Below are 23,139 nucleotides of genomic sequence, written 5' to 3'. Positions count from 1 at the left end.
GAAACAGATCCCCACGGTGGCACGAGAGGAAGACGCGCGCGGCTAATTAATATGTGGGACGAAGAACAAGTCAAACTAGTCATGTTGGCGCCACATCAGCCAAAACCAGACTTCGTTTGCACCGGTTTTGATAGTTTAGGGACCGGTTCTATCCGGTTTTTGTGTTCGAGGACGAAAATCGAATTCGGTGTAAAGTTAAGGGACCTCGAATGAACCTATTCTATATAAATACGTGGGCTTTTTGCTTTACTATCGTTAGCCCTACCCCTCACCCCTCACCCCTCTGGCCCTCCACGAAGGCCCAGACAGCCCAACGTCGGGAACCAGGAAAGATTAGGGGAAAAAAAAAAGGAGAAAAGGGCGTGAGAAAATCAATCCACTGTGTGGCTGTGTCGCAAAAATCTTCCCCAATCTCGCTCGCTCTCCGCCCCCCCTCGCTTCGCTTCGCGCCGCGCTCCAACGATCCACCGCCACCCTCGCGCCAAACCGAGCCATTTCAAAACTCCTCCCCCCGCCCTTCCCGAACCTTCTAGAAGCCCCTCCCCTCCCCTTCCCGCGCACGGGGGATGGGGAGCGGGCGGGAGCGGAAGCGGCGGCGGAGGGGGGAGATGGGGCGGGTGGCGGGGATGGTGATGGTGCTCGCGGCGGCGGGGCAGGCGCGGGGCGGGGGCGCGCCCACGGCGGCGGAGCGCGCGCTCGCGGCGGTGGCGCGGGAGCGGCTGCTGGAGGCGGCGGAGTTGCTGGCGCGGCCCAGGGAGCTGTTCCCGAGGGAGGCGGTGCGGGCGCTCGTGGAGGACCTCGGCCTCGCCCGCGGCAGGGACCCCTCCGCCATGGGCTACCGCCCGCGCAGGGCCTCCATCGCCGAGAGGATCCTCCTCACCAAGCGCAAGGTTTGCCCACATAAGCCTCTTTCACACTCCAGCTCTTCTTCTCGTTCACTCTGTGAGTATATGTTTCGATTGGATGTGCGTACGTACAAGAGGGGTATATGGAATAATCTCGAAGAGATCCCTGTGTTTGGTTTGGTGAATTGAAATAAATGGTTCAGGATGGTGGAGTACTAAGAGTAAGTTTAATAGTATAGCCAACTATTAGCTCCAAATCATCTATAGTCAATTCATACAATACTTAACTACAAATATATACTCCCTCCATCCCATAATATAAGGCGTGCACGCATTTCAAGATTCAACCTTTAAAACATTTGACCAACACTTAGTATAATATGAAATAAATTTTATTTGTTAAAAATTATATCATTAGATTGAGATTTAAATTTACTTTCAAATGGTTATAATTTTGTTGCTACAAACTTTATAATATATGAGAAATTATAAGATAAAGATTAGTTCTGGAGACTCTGCCAACTTTGGCCGCGCCTTATATTATAGGATAGAGGGAGTACTACATCATTAATAATTGGTCCCACTTGTCATACACACATAGCGTCTTGACGTCCGTGCTGCGGCTAGGTACAAATCTGTAGCTCGTTTCTCTTCTCTCTCATCTTTTGTATCCTCCACATGTGCTTATAGTTGACTTATAGTCCTTTATTGTACCTACTCTAAGTGTACAACTTCTAAGAATTATGCTGCCAGAGGATATGCTTTTCCGTTCAACGAAATTCATTGAATGGCACCATCACTGGAAGGCATCTCACTGGACCTCTCACATGTAGTAACATGTGTGTTGGTCAGTAATAGAACCAACAATTAATTCCACCAAACAACAACGGGAATATCAGAATAATAAGTAAAACGCCAAAATAAAATAAAAATTATCAAACTTAATCTTGTAACGTCGGATATCATTCCATGCAACTAACGAAACAAATCCCTGCCATCTCATCCCATTCAACTTCATCTCTCCAACCAAACAAGCCCATGTGATGTGCTGACACTAGAAAGTGTTCATCCAGAAAATTTTATTACATATAATGTTACGTAGAGCTTTCACCACGCTCTCATGTAGGTCCTTGTCGTCACAACTTACCTGAAATTATGTATAACCATAACTTATGTTACACAATTCCCCCTCAGGTTTTATAAGTTATGGTTTTTGAATCCATAAGGTTATTTCTGCTGCATTATTTTGTTTCAAGAGGAAATGTTTGGAATTTGTCATAAGGAGGTGGTATCAATGTATATCTTACTAAAAGAGCAAAAGTTCCTCCTGCAACCATAATTTGGCATGATCGGCTTCAGGACACTTGTCCGGAAATTCTACATGACCAGTAAAATCTGAGAACAGTTATGGATCCATGAACTTCACTGGAACACGCTATGGTTTCTTGACGATTTTGAGAGGAGATGAACTATACCCAAAATATCCATAGTCTCTGTTTTATACTCCCTCTGGTCATTAATATATGACACTTTTAACACTAAAATACTAATTTTAGTTTTAAAAATGTCATGTATTAATGAACGGAGGGAATGCCATATCTAGGCATGCCCCATGTGCCTCATATATTAATGTTTCATTCCAAATGTTCTTGGGCTCAAGTAAAAGCTGCCATTTGAAACCCCTCTTGTTGATCTCTAATATTTCAAAATGGTAATAAATACATGTTGTGCAGCAAATTTTCTGTAACATATTTGGTTTTATTAATGCAGATTTTCTAAAGGGAAAATGTATGCATCTCTAAAGTTTGTGCTTTTCTTCCCCTTTTTTATTTTGTCATAGATGGAAGAAATCAAGGAGGCTCCAGTGTATCCAACAACTAATGTGTCTCAAACAACAGCCACGAGAGCAACAACTGTCTTCCAACATGGAGCTTCTAAGCCAACTACTGGGTTGCCCATGAATATTTCAGCTGTTGCCTCATTCCCTGTCACAACCCCACCTACTATACCATCCCCAAATATCTTGAAGCAGACACAGTTAAATGAATCACCATCAGGAGTGAAAGCAGCTGGTACCTCTTCAATTGTTTCAGTACCATCTGTTGGTCCTACAAATATTAAAGTGGAAAAGGGTGTTAATAGTCCTACTTGCACACAAAATGGAGGTATTATAAACATATTCTTTCATGACTGGTTTTCTTACAGTATCAATGTTATAATTGTTATTCCTATTCATTATCTATGAGTATTAGGTTTCTTGCTTGAATTAGGACATAGTGCTTAATGTTTTATCTCGTGAATTTTGTGTAAATTTTATAAATACTAGCACAGCACATGTGCGTTCTGACAGATGATAAATAATTGTGCCATATGATCTAACTAAAAAATGAAACAAAATAATCTACATGGTATCAATTAGTTACCGACATATTTGTGTGAACAAAGTAATTTTTTTAGAAAGGATCATGCAAACTGCACAAACGGGTCATAGAGCACACCATCACTCCCAACTCCGCTTTTTGAAAGAGTGAAGATTATCCCCCTCATACTCATATTGTTAATATCATGCACAAAACTACAGATTTAAGTTGAGTAAATAGCTTATAGGAATATGGTCTGGTATTTCTCAGAATAGTTACTCCCAGTAGTTTATACATTTTTAATGTACATCAATTGACTTCTTTATTTTAAGTGTTTGCCTAGTCAGCTGACTAGCCTAACTAGTCACTAGTCAGCGGCAAACCGACCTGGCTCCTGAACATAGGGTAATCGGTGGGTTGGTCGGCCTAATTGGTCAGTTCTTAGTCTGTGACTAGTCTTTTGTATTTCTTTGGCAGCCGTTTTGTACTAAACCCTGACCTAATGGGCTTAATTGAGTCCTTTTGGACTCTTTTCCTTCTTAATATAATGATGCGCAGCCTGCGTGTTTGAGAAAAAAATTAGGCAGGCCAACTAAAAGATAGAAAACTGGCATGGGCTGAAATTTTTGGGCCCAAAGGCACTGGCTGGGGGTGGAGATAACTAGGGTTAGACTTGACTCCATAAATCCCCCTGGCTCCTCTGGCTCTCTCACTTCCTCTTTCTGATCCCACCCGCCGACTTGCCCCTTCCCATCTCCCTCCATGCTGGCCCCGCGTGCCGGCGCCCCTGTTTGTCCTCCGGGCGTGCAACCGACAACCCTGCTGGGTTTCCTTGCACCAGCCCCATGCTGCCCCTTCTGGTATTCCCCTCACCCAGACCCATGCCCCGACGTGCTCCCCTGCCACCAGTTGCAGTGTGTGCGGTTTGAATTTTTAAAATCGAAATGTCAAATCTCAGTTTCATTCTTTCAATGGTCTCCAAATATACTATGAAACATGTCAAAAGTAACTAGCTGCTTGTGTAGAAAATTTACTGTTGGCTATATTGGAATCATCGACTAGTCAGCCTAGTCTCCAGTAGGCGAGGCACCAAAAAGCGACTAGGTGAACACTATTACTTGTGTCTTAGGTGTTCTGCAATAGTCATTTACATTTTCAATGTATAATTTGTATGGTGTACATTGCATTTGAAAAGGAAGTAAAACCATTTGGAGCTTAATAGCAGTTCTATTTTTCCTCATGTTCCTCCCAAAGGTTTATGTCCCACTTTAATCAGCTATTCAGAAGTTTATTTTATGCTTTAAATAAAATTACTGAAATTTGACATCTTGACAACAACATGATTGCCAGTCTGGGAATGTTATTCATCCTTTTAGTTATGTACTTCTCTGAAGTCCTCTGTGATGATTGTGAATTGTTGCTGGTCCTCTCTTTATAGAATGATCCCAGTCCAACTCTTAGAAAAAGCCACAAACACTTCCACAAATCCTCATGTGCTCCAGGGGAGAAATGTGGAATGGACAAATAAAGTAACTTCTTTATTGTGGAATACTTACACCATGCCATTTTGATGATTTTAGTTTCATATTGGTCATCTTTGATCCCCTGACTGATTTGCCTAAGTCACCTGTCACTGCAGCAACTATAGGTCAAGCAAATAAATCAGCTCATCTTACAGCAACTATGTCTAATCCAAATATAGTACCTTCTTCCAGTCATGAAGGGACGCCTCAGCATGAAAAGGCACCTGTAATTCGACCCATCACCGTAAAAAATGGTATGACACATCAATCTCGACCTGGAGTATCATTTATTCAGCGACAATCCACCTTTCCCAATCATAGTGCAATTGCAAAAACGGTTCAACAAGTTCTGCATCAACCTGTCAATCATCCTAACTGGATCCCACCATCAACTGAGTATATGCGTAGTGGGCTAGGTTGTCAAGTATGTAAAGTTTTTATCATCGACATACATAGTATGATTATTTGTGATGCTTGTGAGAGGGGCATACACTTAAAATGCCTTCAGCATGACGGGGTCAATGTTCTACCACCTAAAGCTGAGTGGTATTGTCCAACATGTGTAGCTCGTAGCAAGGGAAAACCCCTGCCTCCGAAATATGGCAAGGTTACAAGAACTGTTGTTGCACCAAAGGTTAATCTTATTAGTGGAGTTCCTTCGCAGGGAGTTTCTGAAAATCGAACTACAAAGGATAATAATCAAGAACTTGCAGCAGATGGAACAGTTATCGATAAAAACTCCAGTGAAGCTAACAGGATTGTACATAATAGTGATAAGTTGGCTTTGGAGAGTTCAAAAGAACAATCACAATCAGGCTCTGCTTCTGCAGCTGTTGATAAGGGAAGAGGAAAACCTCAAGGTGTGGGAACAATGGAAAATAATGCCATTTCAGAACGTGGCAATGTTCATGAGTTGACATCGAATGGGGATTTATCTACAAAGAATGAAATTGTTATAGGCGATGCTAAGGATAAAACTATTGTTTGCAGCACAGATCACAGTATTGTGGGTTGGGTTGGTGATCCTCTCAGAGTAGTCGAGAACAAGACTTACTATTACTCTTGTAACATTGATGGTATAGCATACAATCTTGATGATCATATTTTGGTTGCCTCCAAAGATAAGGAGTCTGCTCCATCCAAGCTGCAGGTATCTTTCCTCTTAATATACCCTACATACTCTTGTATGATATGGGGCGCAAACCCCTCTGCGTACTGGGGTGTTTGAGTAACCGCCCCCTATGCACCTGTCAGATCATCTTGTGGTAGACTTTGTAAGTGTATTATCTCTAAAATAGTCAAGTTATTGTTACCTTTTGCAGTCACTGTGGGAAGAGCATGATTCTAGGTCTAAGATGGCTTTGGTTAGTCCATATTTCTTTGCTTCAGATATTCCAGAATTGATCAGTAAACCATGCACTGCAGAAGAGAATGAGGTGAGCCAACTAACCATTGTGAAGAATATATAATCTGTTTAGGAGGATTGCTTTTGGCTAGGGGAAGTATGTAATTTGCATTATCAATAGTTCTTTTAAATAGCATGAAAAATCTATGTAATTCACATTTGGCTTTTAAATAGCTGATTGTTAAATAGTAGATTTTTAATCTGCAGTGCTGGAAATCTCGTGTATCGATAAATTAGATTAGACATTTTTTATGCTTCTCTTGTGTGGCAATATATTGCCAAATTTTCACGGTGAGGAACTGATTGTTCTTGTTGTGATAAATCATAAATGAGAATAACTTACTACATTTCTTTGATGGTGTTATGTTCTTCCAGGTATTTGCTTCCTGTAATCAAAGAACTGTAACAGTTTCCGCGATTTGTGGCCAATGTGAGGTTCTTCATGTTGACAAGTTTAGAGAAGAAACTAAGGGAAGTCAGGTTGTCAGTAGTAGGCTACATCCAATTTTCCTCTGCAGGTTTGTCTTTTTGATGCTTTGTCTTAAATTAGTGGGTGAATGATGAGTTAAAATTTGAAATCAAATCCTTTAAAAAAGTTAATGTTAACTAATATACATTTGTTGGAACCTGGCTGTGCAACCAACCCATTGGGCAGCCACAGCCCTGCCTTACTTGGAGAAAATAGTAGACTTGGCTTGCAGGAGTCACACTATTAAAATAGAAATTGTGTATCATGATCTTTTTTATGTAACAAACATTTGAAACTTGTATTATCTAATACATCATCCTACTTGGCCTTAATTCATGTCAATGCATATATTGAATACAGTACCGAACTACCAAACATAAAGGCCACTTCCTCCAGGGTCATTCAATTGTCAAAATATTTTTTTCTCAAAATGTGACAAAGGGCAAAAGATATTTGTAATACACTTCCTCCAGGGTCATTCAATTGTCAAAATATTTTTTTCTCAAAATGTGACAAAGGGCAAAAGAGATTTGTAATAGTTGTCCAAATTTTTCCCTTCATACAACCTAGTCATATAAGACTATTGTAAGGTTAGAAGGCGAGTTAGTAACACGCAGGAGTGTTACTAGCATATCTTTTTTTAAATGAATTAGTAACACAAATTATAGTAAGAAATAGTTGCAGCTAACAAATTATTTGGGATCCAAGTCAAGGATTGATCGGAGCACATAGTGATCTTGTCTACTCTGCTTGATTAGGATTCATTCTGCCAGCTAAGATTGTTTGGATTGTGATCCAAATGGTAAAATCTACCGTCTGAATCAAAATCTTGACTCGTAGGTTCCAGGAAAACTAGGTTTGTAAGATCATAGTGTAATGTACGCGTTCGACCATTCCACATGTACGTTCTGCTGCTTTCCAGTACATGGGCCTGTGATGTGGTCAGGTGTAGGGCTGTCAACGAGCCGAGCTCGAGCGAGCTTCCATGTGTAGGCTCGAGCTCGCTATAGACTCGAGTCGAGCTCGAGCCGAGCCTAGGTTTGTCACGAGCTTGAAGTTGAGCTCGTGCTCGGCTCGTTCGAGCTTCGAGCTTCTCTCAAGCCTGCTTCGTGCGGTAGAATACTGGAACAATTCATCCCATTCAAAGAAAAAGCTAACACTGTGATGCATGATTAGATGGCTAAAAATAATATACTAGTGCTCCTATGTATACTAGTGCAACTGTGCAAGCCGCACACTAGTACTCCTACTAGTACACACTAGTACTCCTACTCTCTTGTTGGGAAATGGGACAACAAATGCATAGTGCTCCCTCCTGCCCTGCCACTGCTAGTACATGTGCAGTTGTGCTACTCCAGTACTACTCCTACTAGAGAATTTGAAGAGTAAGAGAGAGAGAGGGGGAGGAAATGCCTAGGAGAAAGAACATGAGCCAGACGTTGAGGCTCGCCGAGTTATTCGAGCTCGGCTCGGTAGGCTCGCGAGCTTAAAGTCAAGCTCGAGCTCGATTTGATTCTTAGACGAGCCGAGCTCGAATCAAGCTCATAACGAATCAAGCTCGAGTAGCTCACGAGTCTCGAGCATTTTTGACAGCCCTAGTCAGGTGCAACTTATGTATACTACTGCGCACAAAATTTTTGTACCCCTTTCCACATAGCTTGCGCTCAAGCAGCAGTAAGCTGCATGGTTGAAATCTTTGTGCATACAAGAGTATCTGTTGGCAACTTGTCATAATATCTTTTAGTAGTTGAATATATTTGTGGTTGAATATTTCCTCATATTTTAGTAGTGAGAAGGCAACTTCCAACTTTGCAAACTTTGATTAATGTCTGTTGGAATCCATTTTCAGAACCCAGTGGTTTCTGTTCAGAGTAATTGCTTATAATTTTTGTTCATTCCGACTGGTTCAGTTTATTTGTTGTGCTCAACAAACTTTACATAATCTGCTCTCTGCAATTTATTTGACAGGTGGAAGTATGATGAATCAACAAGCAGTTTCAGTAGTGTCAATAATTAGATGAGATTCTGTCATTCTTTTGAATCACAACTGTACATTTGAGATGCTAGTATCAGCTGTTTTGCCTAGATGTTTAAACGAAGTGGGAAGAAAGCTACACCCCTTGGAAAAATTTTATGCAAGTTGGAGAGCAGCGAGTCCATGTTCCTTCAGGCGTTCATTACCTGTGCAAATCTTCGCTGCTTTAATTAGGTTCACCCTTCTTAACAGAGTAGTGGTGAGGCTCGTTACAGTCAAAATCTATGCGTGAAACTTTATACACGTGTTTGATGCAAACATCCAATCCAAACGTTCCTCTGTAAAACTTCTCTCAGCGGTTTACTTGCCGTTCTTTCTTTCCGTCTTTCTTTCTTTACTTGACATTCTTTCTTTCACCCTTTTCCGTAGTTCGCATTGTATAGGTGGCATAATGGTAGTCATGTATTTATATATTCCTAATATTGCAGTATAAAATCTACCTCCACTCCTACCTGAAGTTGACAAATAGTTTGAGTTGTTAATAATGTTCCTTCTATATTAGACAAAGGAAATATAAACTGGCATGTTCGGCTAATTCCTATGCATGGATTCAGCGTGATTAGAAGGAATTGATTTCACACCTTAATAGTTGTGGAATTGATTCCCCTCGATTCTATCCAATACCCTCATGAAAAATTAACCGACAAGTCCTAATCGAGGAGGCTGCATTGTGTGATCCGTCCTGCTAGTATGAAGAAAGCATGAAGGTTGTTGTTTGATGAAATAGTTATGGGAATAATGAACCTTTTTTCAGTTTTATGGAGGTGAATTATGTGCCAGGTTAAATTTACCGTGATGTCTTCTAGAAATGCAATAGCCGAGCTAAAAAAATTTGATGTATGGGGTTAATTATTGAAATTATCGCCTTAATGTGTGGACCTGAGTTTTAATCATTAAAGAATCCGAACTGTTTGGCTCCATTCTTCGCCCAAGAACCATAACTAAATGAACCGTCTCAATAAATTTTCTATCAAGTTTCGGTGACAACCCAGATGCATCTTCAAATTGTGGTATACTATACCAAATTCGTCCGTTCTTTTCCATCATCAACTCATCATCTGGTTGTCTCCAACATACGTACACTCGTTCAACACCGTGTGAAAACATTGTCTTGCCAATCTCATACGACACTAGACTACATAAATAAAGGATCTGACCTACTCAGGTCGATGAGATCCAGGCAGCTCACTGGAAGATTTGCTTCTTTACCCATGTGCAATGATTTTGCCGCTGGGCTGTTATTTCAGTACCTTTCACCTTTTTCAGGCCCTGTAATTCAGTAAAAAATCATTCAAGCAAAATGTACGAGAAATCCACGGTACATCCTTTTGCTGCACTCGCAGTAACCTCACGTTTTGGCACCAGCACTAATCTGCAGTGAATGGCATGCTGTTTTTTTCAGAGTTGATTTAGCAAACACTGCCTGTGATGGTGATGTTCCTTCTTTCTTGTTCTGAACAGGGAAAACGTTGGCATCCGTTTCTGAGTTTCTGACCGTGCCAAGCGCTCTTTCACATGGATTTGCCGGCTCGTTGAGTGCTCTCTCTGCGACTGCCAGCCATATAGTTAGAAGTGGTGGTCCATGGCAGTTGCAGGTTTTGTTGGTTGGTCCACTGAAACTAGTACAGTTAGATAGGGGTGGCAATTTCCCTGTTGGAGGCAAGGACCCGCCGGGTACCGCTCCTATAGGGACGGGGGCGGGGTGAAATTCCAACCCGCGGGGCTGCGGGAACGGGCCCCCGAAACTATGTGGGGGCAAGGCTAGGGTCTCACCCGCGGGTGACCCATAGGGCCCAGAATATAATGATGTATGAAAATAGTAATAAGTTCATCTGAGGCCTCTTAACTTGTCAACAAATCTTATTTTTGTTCTTCAACCGAAAAACCAGATACAACGGATTCCTCAACTGTTAAAACCGATGCAAAATAAGTCCAAGACGGTTTGGACGGCGGTTTCAGTTGACGTGGCGTCTACGTAGCTAATTTGACTTGGTCTTCATTTGACGTGGCATTGATATGGCGCTTATGTGGTAATTTGATTTGGAAAATAATAAAAACTGTGACCCCACATGTCAGTTACATGATAGGGAGAAAGGAGGAAGAAGAGGAGGGGTGAGAAAGGCAGGTGAGGACCACCATTTTTTTTTGGTGTAACTGACATGTGGGGTCATAGTTTTTATTATTTTCCAAATCAATTTGCCATGTAAGAGCCATGTCAATGTCACATCAAATAAAAACCGAGTAAATTAGCCACATAGATACCACGTCAGCTGAAACCGTTGTCCAAACCGCCTTGGAACTTATTTTGCAGAAGTTTTGACAGTTGAGGGACCTGTTGTATCTGCTGTTCCGGTCAAAGGACAAAAATCGGATTCATTGACAAGTTAAGGGACCTCAGATGAACTTACTCCACGAAAATATGGCATACAACCCACTAATCAAATTTAGGCCCATATAGCCCAATATATAGATACATACATATCAACAGCAAAGAGAAGCCAACCCTAAAAGGAATAAGTTCACTTTGACTCCCTTAACTAGTGACCGAATATAATTCATATCCTGAACCACAATATCGGATATTTCGACCCCCAGCTATTAAAACTGATGCAATTTGACTCCATCGACAGTTTTGGAGGGCGGTTTCATTGAGATGGTGTCGACGTGGCGGCGTTGACTTAGTCTTCGTTCCACGTGTAGTTGACGTAGCACTTATATGTATTTGAATTAAAAAATATATGTGTGTGAGATCCATTTGTCACTTACACACCCTCTTTCTCTTCACAGGAGCGGGGGCCGGATCAGCTCGGTGGATGGGATGTTATCTTAGAGGTATCGACTGATACCCTGTTCTAATGGGATGATATCTCAGAGGTATCATATCAGGCAACACCTTTGATGTATAATTCCGGTCGAACGGGCTACTACTCCCTCCATTCCAAAATATAAGGCACAACTACTTTTTAAAGTTGTTTCATAATATAAGGCATACATGCATGCATGTAGTTAATTAGCACATTCTCTCCCCTAAATTATTACTCCCTCCGTTTGTAAATATTTGACGCCGTTGACTTTTTAAAATTTGTTTGACCGTTCGTCTTATTTAAAAAATTTAAGTAATTATTAATTATTTTCCTATCATTTGATTTATTGTTAAATATAATTATATGTATACATATAGTTTTATATATTTTACAAAAGTTTTTAAATAAGACGAACGGTCAAATATGTGCTAAAAAGTCAACGGTGTCAAATATTTAGAAACGGATGGAGTATTATTTTAAATCCTATACTTATAAGATCTTTAATTATATTGGTTGCATGTATTATATTAGTTGAGATGATTCATGACAATAATATGATATCCATTTTGGAATGGAGAGAGTATTACGAGGCATTTCCTTTTAATTATGCTCAAGTCATCTTCTCTCAAACTGTTTTTATCGAAGGAATCCTTGGCGGAAAAGACAACCGAAACATGTTCTCTCCTCTTCCCCGTCTCCGCCTCTATTCCGAACTAGTCCTGCTCCTGCGGATTTCCCAACCACCACCACCGCCTCCGCTCTATCAACCCTCGCTCCGATCCGCGCCCTCCCTGTCTCCTGTGGTGGATCCGCGATGGAGCAGCAGCCGCTGCTCGAGGTTTGCCCCCGTCTCCCCCCCCCCCCCCCCCCCCCCTTTTCCTTTTGCCGCGTGCTTTGGCGGCATCGCCTTGTAGGTAGGGGGTTTCGTGCTGTTCTAGTGCTCTTGCGTCGAATTGGGTCCATGATTGCGCGCATTATTGCGTCTGATTTGCAGCCGTCGGCTCGGTCCCATCTTTTTGGTCTCCGTTGCCAACACGCGAGGGAATTTCTAGCCTAGGATAACTAATTAATAATGGGTCGGGGCATCGCCCTCTACTTGTTATTGTAGAGGTGGTTCTTTTTGTTTTTTGGGTAATCGGCGCATCAAGTTGGATATGAGCTTGGGGTTTATCCTTTATGAGCTTAGGTTGTCAATAATCACTCATTCAATTGGGTTATTTTTGTTAAAGGAGACGTCTGATACCTGATATCTGGATTATTTGTAGTATGCCAAATGCTCTGGGAAGTAACTGATATCCGATGAGCAACCCTGCTGTAGCCTTATAACTGATACACTTTGGTCTGGATAGTGATTTGGCTTTTAGCCTTGTAACTTTGTTGGTCGGCCTGAAGATAGCACCAGACAACGAGTCTATGACCATGATCTTAAGTTGTAATGCAATTCAGAAACACGGATATTATCTGTGGTAAAACTGTCACGATATTTTACAACAATGTGCTCCGAAAATCACTGATGTACCCTTTTTTTTGTTGGTAAATCTTCTGAAACAGGTTATGGCAACTTAAAATAAATTTAATTTGCGTCCAGAAAGAACCCAGAGATAGGCAGTTAGCACAGCATAATCTGTAAATTGTGTTGACACTGGACATCATTTATAATACATGATTGCAGTTTTTTTTATTTAGATATAAGTGCTAAAAGCTGTGCTATCTGCGCTACAGTCTCAGGGGAGAAAATCTGTTATAAAAAAATTTATGCTGTTATAAAAAATCTGTGCTATGCAGATTTTCTCCCCTGAGACTGTAGCGCATAAAATTCTGTGCTCTTGGCTCAGTAGCAAGAATGATTCTTTAGGTTTCTTGACTGAAATGATAAACAAGTCAAGGTTATGTGTTACAGTTTGCAGTTGTTTTAAGTTGGACTAATATTCTCTACAGTAATGCACTAATTGCAATTGTCCTTCCATTTAGGTAGAGCAATGTGTAACATCTATACCGGAAGATCATGAGGCCACTTGTTGGGGATGTGGACTCCGTCTCATTTTTGCAAGTTATGCACCTGTTTTTAAGTGTGGCTGGTGTGGAGCAATCACACAAAGTAACCAAATTTCAAGAAAACCTGACAGTGTATGCTTTTCTCATTGGAGGAATTTCCGGGACAGGTTCTTTGTGACTGTGCTTATCCTCTTCATGCTCTTCGTCATATGTAGGTTCCGAGTCTATTGTCATTAGCTTTAGATAAAACTTTCCATCTTGACCTCTCCATGTTTATTTGTTTATTCATGCAATTTGTGCTGCTGTTCCATATGACTAAACTTGTCTCACAGGTGGTGGTGTCTGGGCGATATATCCAGTTGTTTTCTCGATCAGCACATTTTGTGGCATCTTTCATTGCATATTAACAGGTCTACTAGCTGTATTTACCATCACAAGTTATTGCTTGGCCTCTTTTAAATCTGCTGGTGCACCGGCAGACATGCGGTGGGGCAGCTATCCCATGGTTGGGAAAAATGATCTGGAAAACTATACCTTCTGTACATACTGTAGTAAACCAAAGCCCCCAAGGGCACATCACTGCCGATCTTGTAAAATGTGTGTGTTAGACATGGATCATCATTGCCCATTTGTAAGTTTGACAACTCTAAAACTAACTTCCGATACCATTATTCTTCTCTACTTAATTGACTTGACTTGGTTTGTTTCCTTTTTCTGTGTCCACCTACAGATTGGGAACTGTGTGGGAGCTTCAAATCACCATGCTTTTGTAATTTTCCTTATTTCTGTGGTCATCAGTTGTAGTTATGCTGCTGGTATGACCATTTATTCAAGTTATCGTATATGGCCTCCACTAGATTTTGAAAATCTAGCATCAACTCGCCGTTCAATGGGTTATATAAAGATGCTAATTGAGATTATTGGTACCTTGGCAAGCTCTGCATTCTTCTTGTCAGCAAGGGGTTTTGTTACAGTATACCTTGCATTTGCTAGTCTATCAGTTAACGCTGGTATAGGTGTGCTGTTGTTCCAGCAACTTAGTTATATATATGAAGGAAATACATACCTTAACCGTTTAAGTTCGCCGAATGTCATGCACGGCGAGAGAGGCCTGCAAAATCTTATTCGATTTTTTGGGTGCCCCTACTCAGTTTCCAGAGTATTATCGGGCTACTCAAACACTGGCAAGTTACAGGACAATTCGAGCTCAAAACTTCTTTAGAGGTACATAATCACAATTCTTCGAGCACTGCTTCATTTCATATGTTGGTTCATGCATTTCATAAGCCATTTTTTATGAACTCCTTCCCCATAGATTATGTAATTGTTGGAGTAAAAAATCTGGTCCTTAATTAAACCTTCCTTGCCTCTTAAATCCTTTAGCTTGGTCATAATGATGCATCTTGCTGGTTTCAACTAATATTTCTGCAAATTTTTCTTTTTATTTTTTTCACTTAAGGAAATGAATAAGCATGCAATCATGCATAATGTGAGTATCTAGGTAATACTAATTTCCCATTGTGATTTTCTTTAAATTAATTTTAGACTACTCACTGCAATGAAAAAAGACTGGAGCCAACTTACAGATTGTAAGATGGTTGTAGATGATGTTATTAGTTCTTCCACCTGCTTGGTTACTGTATGCAATTCATTAATGATGTTTTGCAATCATTGTAATCATGAACTAAGCAGAGGTTTCATTTACATGTTTTCAGTGGTAGAATGTGTATATTATCATTTGAAGAAGCATTTATGGGCCTTCTTACAGATATAATGGTTCTGCTGCTGACGCTAAAACAGTGGATTGACAGTCAATAGCCCATTAGTTTGCTTAACTGAAGCTACTTGTGAACATAACATTACACAAAATAGTCCACACAATCTGGTAGAGGACTTCATTTTGAAGGGAAGTTATACTGTCGGCATTAGTCTTGAGCTGGAACTATTCTCACATTGATTTACAGGATGCAATTTCAGCAGATGCTGAAATACAATGTGGTTCAATATATTTATTGCCTACAGAGCACGGACAATCTTGAGGTGCTGATGGTTGAGGCCATAAATTGCTCTATCCGTAATTGTGAGCATCGTCAGTACTTGTTCTGTGTGAAAGATCCTAGTCTGATGCTTCGGTGTTGCAGGAGAAATCAACGTGAAGATTAAATCTGGCAGTGATTTCAGTGTTGTAAAATGCTTGGACCACATCTGCTTGTTGTTGATCCATTAACACGGTTTATAGGAAAAGGAACCCCACGGCTGTTTTTGTACTATTTACACACTAAACTAGCCTTAAATTGGTAGTAATCTTGTAAACGTGTCATATACTGTTCCATGTGTTCTTTCCAGTTTTGCCAGATTTTATGTAATTCATTCAACTGATCTTTTTGGCCAGGCAACTGTAACGGGACACAGCTCACGTATTTAATATTGCTGCTGCCCTTGTAACCATTTGACCTCATTGTTGTTCCTTACGGAGTACGGCCTTTCATGAAATCATCAAAGTTTGGAATTATGGGAGCTGCCTGCGTCAGTTTGTTGAATGGTTCGTCTGACCATATATGCAAATGGTTACTCTGCCTGGCCATACATGCAACTAACCAAGCTGCATTGATTTCATCATTTCATAGCAACAGTACATTATATTAATACTACTATATACTGATGATTGCGTTGTCTGCCTTCGAATGGAGGCTAGCTGGGTAAACTTGTCTTCAGTTTCAGCTTCGACAGTTCTGAGCCTTTCTTTCTCTTCTCTTTTTCTTTGTGGGGGAAGGAATTTGGAGTATGCAAGATTGCCTTGGAGTAAGAACTTTTTTTTCCTTGTCTGATTAGAAGGACAAGCTTCAGTATTACCTTTTTTTTTTCGCTGGGCCGGCCAAGACAGCCGGCCGATGTAAAGGAAATTTTCCACCACTGCTCTTTAACCCGCACAGGCTATAGATTCTACGAATAAGCCTATGGCCTTGTTTACAGTTTATGAGAAGCACCTGGCAAGGTTTACCAAACCGCCTTGTTTACCGTCACCATATGGTTTAGCGGTTAGTGCAGTAACCGCACGATTACCACAAAAATCGTGCGGTTATGGGTTACCATGAGATATATTGTGGTTTTAAAAATTGAAAAGGATACCGCACATGATAACCGCACGGTTTTGTTAACCTTGGTACTTCGTGAGAATCTAGAGATAGTGGGTTTTATAGTTCATAATTTCTATTGTATAGTTCAGGTTGGAAAACATTGTTATCAAAATATTAGTTATTTTAGATCTCATTGTAAAGATTTTATTATAACGAATACGATGATGATGTAATCAGATTGTATATCGGATAAACATTTAAGGAAAAAAATCATTTAAAGAGCATTGTTCTTTACTTGCAACATGCTATCATCAGACTATCACTACTACCCCAGAGGAAAAGGAGAGCCAGCACGCAGGCCATGCTTTGGAGCATGGGCACCCAAGCTTTTGGCCTCAGTAGTTTCTTCAAAGCATTTTTCGTCCAAAGGAGTTTCCTATTTCTGTTTCCCTTTTAGGCCCTGTTTAGTTTCTAAAAACATCACATCGAATTTTTGAACACATGTATGGAGTATTAAATATAGATAAATTAAAAAAAACTAATTGCACAGTTAGGGGGAAATTGCGAGACGAATCTTTTGAGTCTAATTAGTCCATGATTAGCCACAAGTGCTACAGTAACCCACATGTGCTAATGACGGATTAATTAGGCTCAGAAGATTCGTCTCGCGGTTTCCAGGCGAGTTATGAAATTGGTTTTTTCATTCGTGTCCGAAAACCCCTTCTGACATGAGATCAAACGTCCGACGTGACACCAAAAATTTTCCTTTTCACGAGCTAAACAGGTCCTAAGAAAAACCAAAATGTGTTCGGAACTTTCCCACGCGCAAAAAGGTAGCATGTCAGAAGCTGGCAACCGACCTTGGAACATGTCAAGTTCATAACTACTCCCTCCGTTCCCTCCGTCCCATAATATAAGTGATTTTGAGTTTTTACTCGTATTATTTAACCACTCGTTTTATTCAAAAAAATTTAGAATTATTATTATTATTTTGTGATTTACTTTATTATCCAAAGTATTTTAAGCACAACTTTTCGTTTTTTATATTTGCACAGATTTTTTGAATAAGACGTGTGGTCAAACAGTACAAGTAAAAACTCAAAATCCCTTGTATTATAGGACGGAGGGAGCAGTAGGATTGATTTTTTTAAAAAAAACGGATGAATTTTTTTTGAAAACGGATGGAGTAGCTTGGATGTGTGACCAGTGACCACTTGTTGCTTTTGAGCCCGACTGTGTGCTACTGTTGGTACCTGGTAGCGCTGACCCTGGCAGAGCAAGCAGCACATGGCCTTGCTGGCTCACCGCTGCCATCATGGTATTGCTGGCATCTACAATCGCATAATACACTATTGACATTATACCGGAGATCACCTTGATGTGCAATGAACCAAAGCATTTAAGCAAAGTAGCAATAATAACAAATGAGACCTTAAACCAAAGCAGTCAATATACAAGAAGTACCAGATCACCTCTCAAGATTTATTCAAACAAATGTAATGTACAGTATATCCTTTTCTTGCAAAACTCTGTGACAAATAATTCAACTTCACACAAGAAGCCGTTCAATGGTTGTAGGTACAGGAGAAAAGGTGCCCCTCGAGATCTCCTAGATTTGTGTAGCCAACCCAGTATCTTTGCTATCTTTGTTTGTATGCAACCAGGCAACATCTCCATGTCGTAGTAATTACCAGTGTAGCATATGTACAGAAGATGTTTTCTGCGAAGACCATAAGAAAGCCTGAGAGAACTAATGAGTTTCGGCGGAAGGGTTCGTCAGAAGATCCAGCGCGCGCTTCAGGTGATCAACAGCGACCGACACGTCGTCAAATGCGAGGGCACCAACTGCAAATCTTGCTGCCTTGTGAGCCTCGGCAATCTTTTCAACTTCTGGCTGGTAACTGCTATCATACTTGTATTGGCTAGCCGGTGGTGCGATAGCAGGGGGAGTAACTTGATGCGTAGTAGTATCAGCACTCGGGTGGTATTGTGTTGGTGCAGGATGGTTCGATCCAGAAGGAGAGTATGATACAGCGCTTGTACCATCACTAGCAGGATAGAACGAAGACTGATGAGTTGGGACAGAAGGTACCGAGCTGTCCTGAAAGCTTGGATAGGACTGAAAATTAGAGTAGTTATACGGAGCAGCTGGGGTTTCTGTAGAGTAGTAGTTTTGAGATGTGTGCTGCGGTTCAATTGTGTAGGGTGGCTGGTGGTATGTGTGAGGATAAGTAGGGATATCTGGTTTATCATTGCTCTGGGGATTGTAGCTATCACTGGAAGGGTAGTCTGTTCTTGTGTACGGTGGTGAGGAATAATTGGATGGTGGTTTGTGGACCTCATTGGTAGGGTAGTCTGTGCTTGTATATGGGGCGGATGAATAACCGTGGGGTGGTTTGTGAACATCAGAAGAAGGGTAATCTGTTCCTTGATATGACGGAGAGGAATAAGATGACTGTGCAGGAGATGAAAACTGGGATTGTGGGGGCGTCTGGGATTGTGGGGGTGGTGGTGAATAAGGTGACTGGGCAGAGACATGGTCATTGAACTTCTCTGTACTGTGCCGGAGTGCATTATTTCCTGGTTGGACCGCAGAGAAGCTATCCCTCCTGCTAAAATCCTGCGTAAATACATATAACCAAGAGAAATAAAGCCACTTGCTAAAAAACTATCCAAGCATAAAAATTAAATGCAGTAATCTACAAAAGCAAAATAACCTGATCTACATGCTGAGATGATGCTTCGTTCCCATGCTGCCCACTGCCAAAGGATTGGCTGCGCCCCATATCCTGATAAATAGACCAAACAATATTGATTGAGAACAGGAATGTACCAAATCTGTAGTCTGTCGATCAAAAAAGACATTTTTTTCCTAACTTCTAAACATGTGACTTAATTCAGGAAAACTGAAGCACTAGAAAAAGGTCCAAAGGAATCCTCATCGCATGTAATTAAAATTGTAAGTTCCATGTAATTATGCAGTAACTTTGGAACTGGAACAATCCAGGATTGCGGTAAGGTTCAGACATTCAGGAGGATGGCAATATAGATTTCAGAAAGTAAAGTAGAAAATAACAAGCCTTAGCCCTTAGCTAATTAGCATGCATCCCAAACCCTGTGTTGTGTTAAGACACTCGTACCAGCATGTATTTGGATGGATAATTAACATTTAACGGAAAGAAGGCTTAATAGCTTTTACTATTTAGTAAGATTCCTATTGAAACTATTTCATGGGAGAAACTGCACTGAAGTAAATAAATAAATTGGGATACCAATCAAACTAATTAACTATTAAAATATACAATAATACAAATCATAGTTCATCTTTTAGACTTTTTTTCCTCTGCCTGCTTTCAAAAAGAAAAAATGAGACTGGTACCATGGAAAGTAGAATGGAAGCAAACTGGTCTTGTATGATAGAAACATGATGAGAATTGTACGATGTGTCATAAAATGGAGTTATTGTTAATGACTTAAGAGAGTTATTAAAAGGGTTTTTATTATATGTTTTTACCTGTTTTCAAACATGAAAAATGGTGCAGGTAACACAGAGAGTAGAACAGAAGCAAACATGGCTTGTATGATAGAAATTTGATAATATTTACATTGCCTAAATAAATATTGTGTGCAATATGTAACATGAAATTATTGCTAAGGAATCAGACCGTTAGATGGGAATTTGTGGTGGTGCTGTCAGGTGCTTCATCTTTGTCCCCACCAGGAGGACCAGCTTCAGGCCTCCGTCCTTCTTTGAGAGCTTTTCTTATTTCAGCAGCCTTCCAGATGGCATATTTCTGTTTCTGCTCAACCTGTTAAAGACCACAGGAATAAGGAAGGTAAAATATGGATACACAATTGCTGCCGTATATTTGAGCATAGGTCAAAAGGAAAAGATTATATAGTAATAGATAATAAGTATAAACACTAGCATATAGCCAAGAGTTAAAATCAATCATGTTATAACAAATGCGAACAATAACTTAGTAGACTTACATCAGTCTGAAGCTCACCAAATTGGTTGAGGATCTCAAAGAAGATGCTGGCAGCATAGAAGGTTTTTGCAGTGTTTCTGCAAAATGAGCAGTTTTAATATGCATTAGTGAGACTACATTAATAGATTATGCCAGCATGGTTGAAGAGTGAGAATTTTTTAGAGTATAGTACATGTCCGCTCGTCCAGCACGATCCTGTTTGTCTGCTTTAGCAAAGACATTCAATGCAAACCCCTCTACATGAAGATGGTCATCAGACCCCAAAGTCAATGACTTCTTATCCTGGAGGATGTGAAAACTTAATCAGGACTAAAAATCTGAAGAAATATTTTGTTCCCACATTGCATAAAGCAACAGATGTAACAGCCAAAAAGATGCATGCCATTCAGAGGATAAAGATAAGGCAATTAATATATTAAAGATAGGTGATTAAGTTCATTTTAACAAACGTATAAACAATGGCATCCTGCACACAACTAAGTAATCAAATGACAAACATGCAATATGCAACACTATTGGAAAATATAAGCAAAGCATCTCAAGTCGTATAACGATATAATGTGCAATACAGCTTGTTCTGTTTAGCACATGTTAAGACATTTTGGTATTTAAATTTCATTTCTGTTATTTTAATGCACATTTTAGTGTCACATACATAACATTAATTGCGCACCATACCATGTGTACACATGTTATTTTACTGTATAGTTCAATCATGTTCAAGGCTATAGCCTTCAACTTGCTTGCCAATTACTGTTAAACTATTACAGAACACTGATCAGTGTCACAGGAGTATAAATCCCTCTGTCATGATTATGGAAGTGTTTGGAATGCGCCCAAAAGAATCTAAGCACTGAGGTGGGAAAAAGGCACAAACTATCACACAGTTATCAACAGTTAAGCTAACGTTGGTTCAATACAGTTTGATGCCACCTCAAGGTCAGCACAAAAAAGCCATGTTTCTTCTGCCAATCAAAATCACTGCTTTCCCGAGCTTCTAACAGCAGTCTGAACACAACTCACAGATAAGATCATCTGTGCAATCCCCAGCCATCACCTTGAGGACTGCTGGGATTCAGATGTGAACATTGGATTTCAATTTTTCATTCACTCTTCCTTTGCACTCACGCGCATATGCTAACAATGGGCACAATTACTCCTATCAAGAGATAGCCCAGTTGGGTTATAATCCTAGTCTTCTAAGATGCAGCAAGCCCAACAAAAAAAAATATATAAGGAGCATCATTTTTGTCATCTCCAAACCCTAATTTCCACAAAGTGAATAGATCTAAACTAAATTGAACAAGAGCAATTGCTTGATTTTCCTCGCAGTAGTAGTGGCAGAGAAGCATATATTATACCTTCTCCAGCTGGTTCATGAGAGAGATGAGGAGGGAGTTTGTGGTCTTGGTGCGCTCCTTCTGCGGAATTCTCATCCCCTTCTCCATCGCGTAGAGCCGACCTGCTCAACCCATCCAAAAAAAACAAATCCAGACCAAACCCTAGCAATCAGCCGAGATCGAGTGGGGGGAATTCCACTGAATCAACGAAGCTAAGTGGTGGGGGGGAAAGGGAAGGGAAGGGGCGTGTCCTCACAGTAGTAGGCGACGAGCGGCTCGTGCTTCTGCAGCTCGTCGGCGCGCTGCAGGTAGGGCAGCAGCCCCTTGGCCGGCTCCGCGTCGCTCCCCATCGGCCAGGGGGGGGCTGGGTGGACCGGACGCGGAGATGGATGGATGGATGGATGCCTGCGGCGGAGGCCGGCGATCGCCGGAGGTGGGGGTGATTCGGTTGGGGGATCGCCGCCGATGCCGCGGCTTTGCTGCTGCTCGCTGCTCGCTGCTTCGAGGGGAAGGAAACGGAGGAGGGAGAGGGAACAGGGGGAAGCTTCGGATCGTGGGGTGATTTTATTTTTCTTTTTGCAAATAGGTACCTACATAAACGGTATATTACGCATTTTCATTCACGCGGTCACGCACGCGCGATATGATCCTGGACCGCAGATCGCGCTATGGACGGTTCAAGGCCACCGCGGGCGTAATGGAACCGCCCCCCTCTCATTTGTTCTATTTTTAAAATTACTCTATTTGGCCCCTAAACTCTAACCTGAGTCAACATCAACCTCAAAGGTTCAAACCTCAAATCATCTTATCCTACTCCCTTCGTTTCATACTATAATCAGTTTTGATTTTTTTTTTTATAATCAAACTTGTTTCATGTACCATCTATCCTACTCACTCTGTCATTTTGATATTTTTCATATTCAAACTATTTTAATTTTTTTCAAATTTATAAAAAAATATAGTAGCATTTCCAACTCAAAATAAACATAAACATATTATAAAAAAATATAGTTAAACTTAAAAAGGTTTGACTAGATAAAAATCAAAATGACACGGAGAGAGTACTGTGCAAAAAGTCACAAGTAATCCTCATGACTTCATACCTCAGATCTACAGTAAATTTAAAGTTTGTATACATCTAAAATATTTTATCTAAATATTATCAACGTAATTGCAAATCCAGATCCATGGATATGTAGAGATAAAAATACCAATTAGTCACATAGAACCTTAGCAAATTAAATATGATAAAAATTTCCCCTAGTCCATTTCACCAAAGCACTCCTTTCATTTT

The 23,139-nt window shown here is 40.6% G+C and overlaps 3 protein-coding genes across 4 annotated transcripts; 2 read left to right on the top strand and 1 right to left on the bottom strand.

Moving 5' to 3' along the window:
- The first annotated feature begins 362 nt into the window (after positions 1–362).
- On the top strand, positions 363–9,103 carry LOC4340852 (uncharacterized). Its single transcript, XM_015785687.3, has 6 exons — positions 363–890; positions 2,686–3,010; positions 4,845–5,878; positions 6,051–6,164; positions 6,509–6,651; positions 8,571–9,103. Exons 1-6 carry the CDS (start codon positions 567–569, stop codon positions 8,617–8,619), a joined length of 1,989 nt encoding a protein of 662 aa, XP_015641173.1. The 5' UTR covers positions 363–566; the 3' UTR covers positions 8,620–9,103.
- A 3,003-nt stretch (positions 9,104–12,106) lies between these two features.
- Positions 12,107–15,884, top strand: LOC4340851 (protein S-acyltransferase 11). 2 transcript variants are annotated; one of them, XM_066311487.1, is made up of 5 exons: positions 12,107–12,279; positions 13,413–13,647; positions 13,769–14,067; positions 14,167–14,660; positions 15,205–15,884. In XM_066311487.1, exons 1-4 carry the CDS (start codon positions 12,256–12,258, stop codon positions 14,656–14,658), a joined length of 1,050 nt encoding a protein of 349 aa, XP_066167584.1. In that variant the 5' UTR covers positions 12,107–12,255; the 3' UTR covers positions 14,659–14,660; positions 15,205–15,884. The 2 variants fall into 2 exon arrangements, with proteins under 2 accessions (XP_066167584.1, XP_015644469.1); XM_015788983.3 differs by having other exon boundaries at positions 15,152–15,884.
- Positions 15,885–17,965: 2,081 nt separating this feature from the next.
- On the bottom strand, positions 17,966–22,380 carry LOC4340850 (protein HOMOLOG OF MAMMALIAN LYST-INTERACTING PROTEIN 5). The gene is made up of 7 exons (XM_015788868.3): positions 22,102–22,380; positions 21,867–21,967; positions 20,678–20,787; positions 20,507–20,582; positions 20,179–20,322; positions 19,231–19,302; positions 17,966–19,133 (listed from the first exon to the last, which is right to left on the bottom strand). The coding sequence occupies exons 1-7, from the start codon at positions 22,193–22,195 to the stop codon at positions 18,264–18,266; spliced, it is 1,467 nt and encodes a 488-aa protein (XP_015644354.1). The 5' UTR covers positions 22,196–22,380; the 3' UTR covers positions 17,966–18,263.
- Between the last annotated feature and the right edge of the window lie 759 nt (positions 22,381–23,139).

Source organism: Oryza sativa, chromosome 6 (assembly GCF_034140825.1).
Source record: "Oryza sativa Japonica Group chromosome 6, ASM3414082v1".
NCBI classification, from domain to species: domain Eukaryota; kingdom Viridiplantae; phylum Streptophyta; class Magnoliopsida; order Poales; family Poaceae; genus Oryza; species Oryza sativa.
This window is presented reverse-complemented; position numbering and strand designations above follow the sequence as displayed.

What these genes read in the sequence shown, in the direction of transcription:
- LOC4340851 (XM_066311487.1), top strand. Translation starts at nt 12,256, where the DNA reads ATGGAGCAGCAGCCGCTGCTCGAG. An exon ending in AGCAGCAGCCGCTGCTCGAG is followed by an intron (nt 12,280 to 13,412) that starts GTTTGCCCCCGT and finishes CCTTCCATTTAG; the next exon opens with GTAGAGCAATGTGTAACATC. An exon ending in TGGATCATCATTGCCCATTT is followed by an intron (nt 14,068 to 14,166) that starts GTAAGTTTGACA and finishes GTCCACCTACAG; the next exon opens with ATTGGGAACTGTGTGGGAGC.
- LOC4340852 (XM_015785687.3), top strand. Translation starts at nt 567, where the DNA reads ATGGGGAGCGGGCGGGAGCGGAAGCGGCGGCGGAGGGGGGAGATGGGG. An exon ending in TCCTCCTCACCAAGCGCAAG is followed by an intron (nt 891 to 2,685) that starts GTTTGCCCACAT and finishes ATTTTGTCATAG; the next exon opens with ATGGAAGAAATCAAGGAGGC. An exon ending in CTGCTCCATCCAAGCTGCAG is followed by an intron (nt 5,879 to 6,050) that starts GTATCTTTCCTC and finishes TACCTTTTGCAG; the next exon opens with TCACTGTGGGAAGAGCATGA.
- LOC4340850 (XM_015788868.3), bottom strand. Translation starts at nt 22,195, where the DNA reads ATGGGGAGCGACGCGGAGCCGGCCAAGGGGCTGCTGCCCTACCTGCAG. An exon ending in CGTGCTGGACGAGCGGACAT is followed by an intron (nt 20,583 to 20,677) that starts GTACTATACTCT and finishes CTCATTTTGCAG; the next exon opens with AAACACTGCAAAAACCTTCT. An exon ending in CATCTCAGCATGTAGATCAG is followed by an intron (nt 19,134 to 19,230) that starts GTTATTTTGCTT and finishes GTATTTACGCAG; the next exon opens with GATTTTAGCAGGAGGGATAG.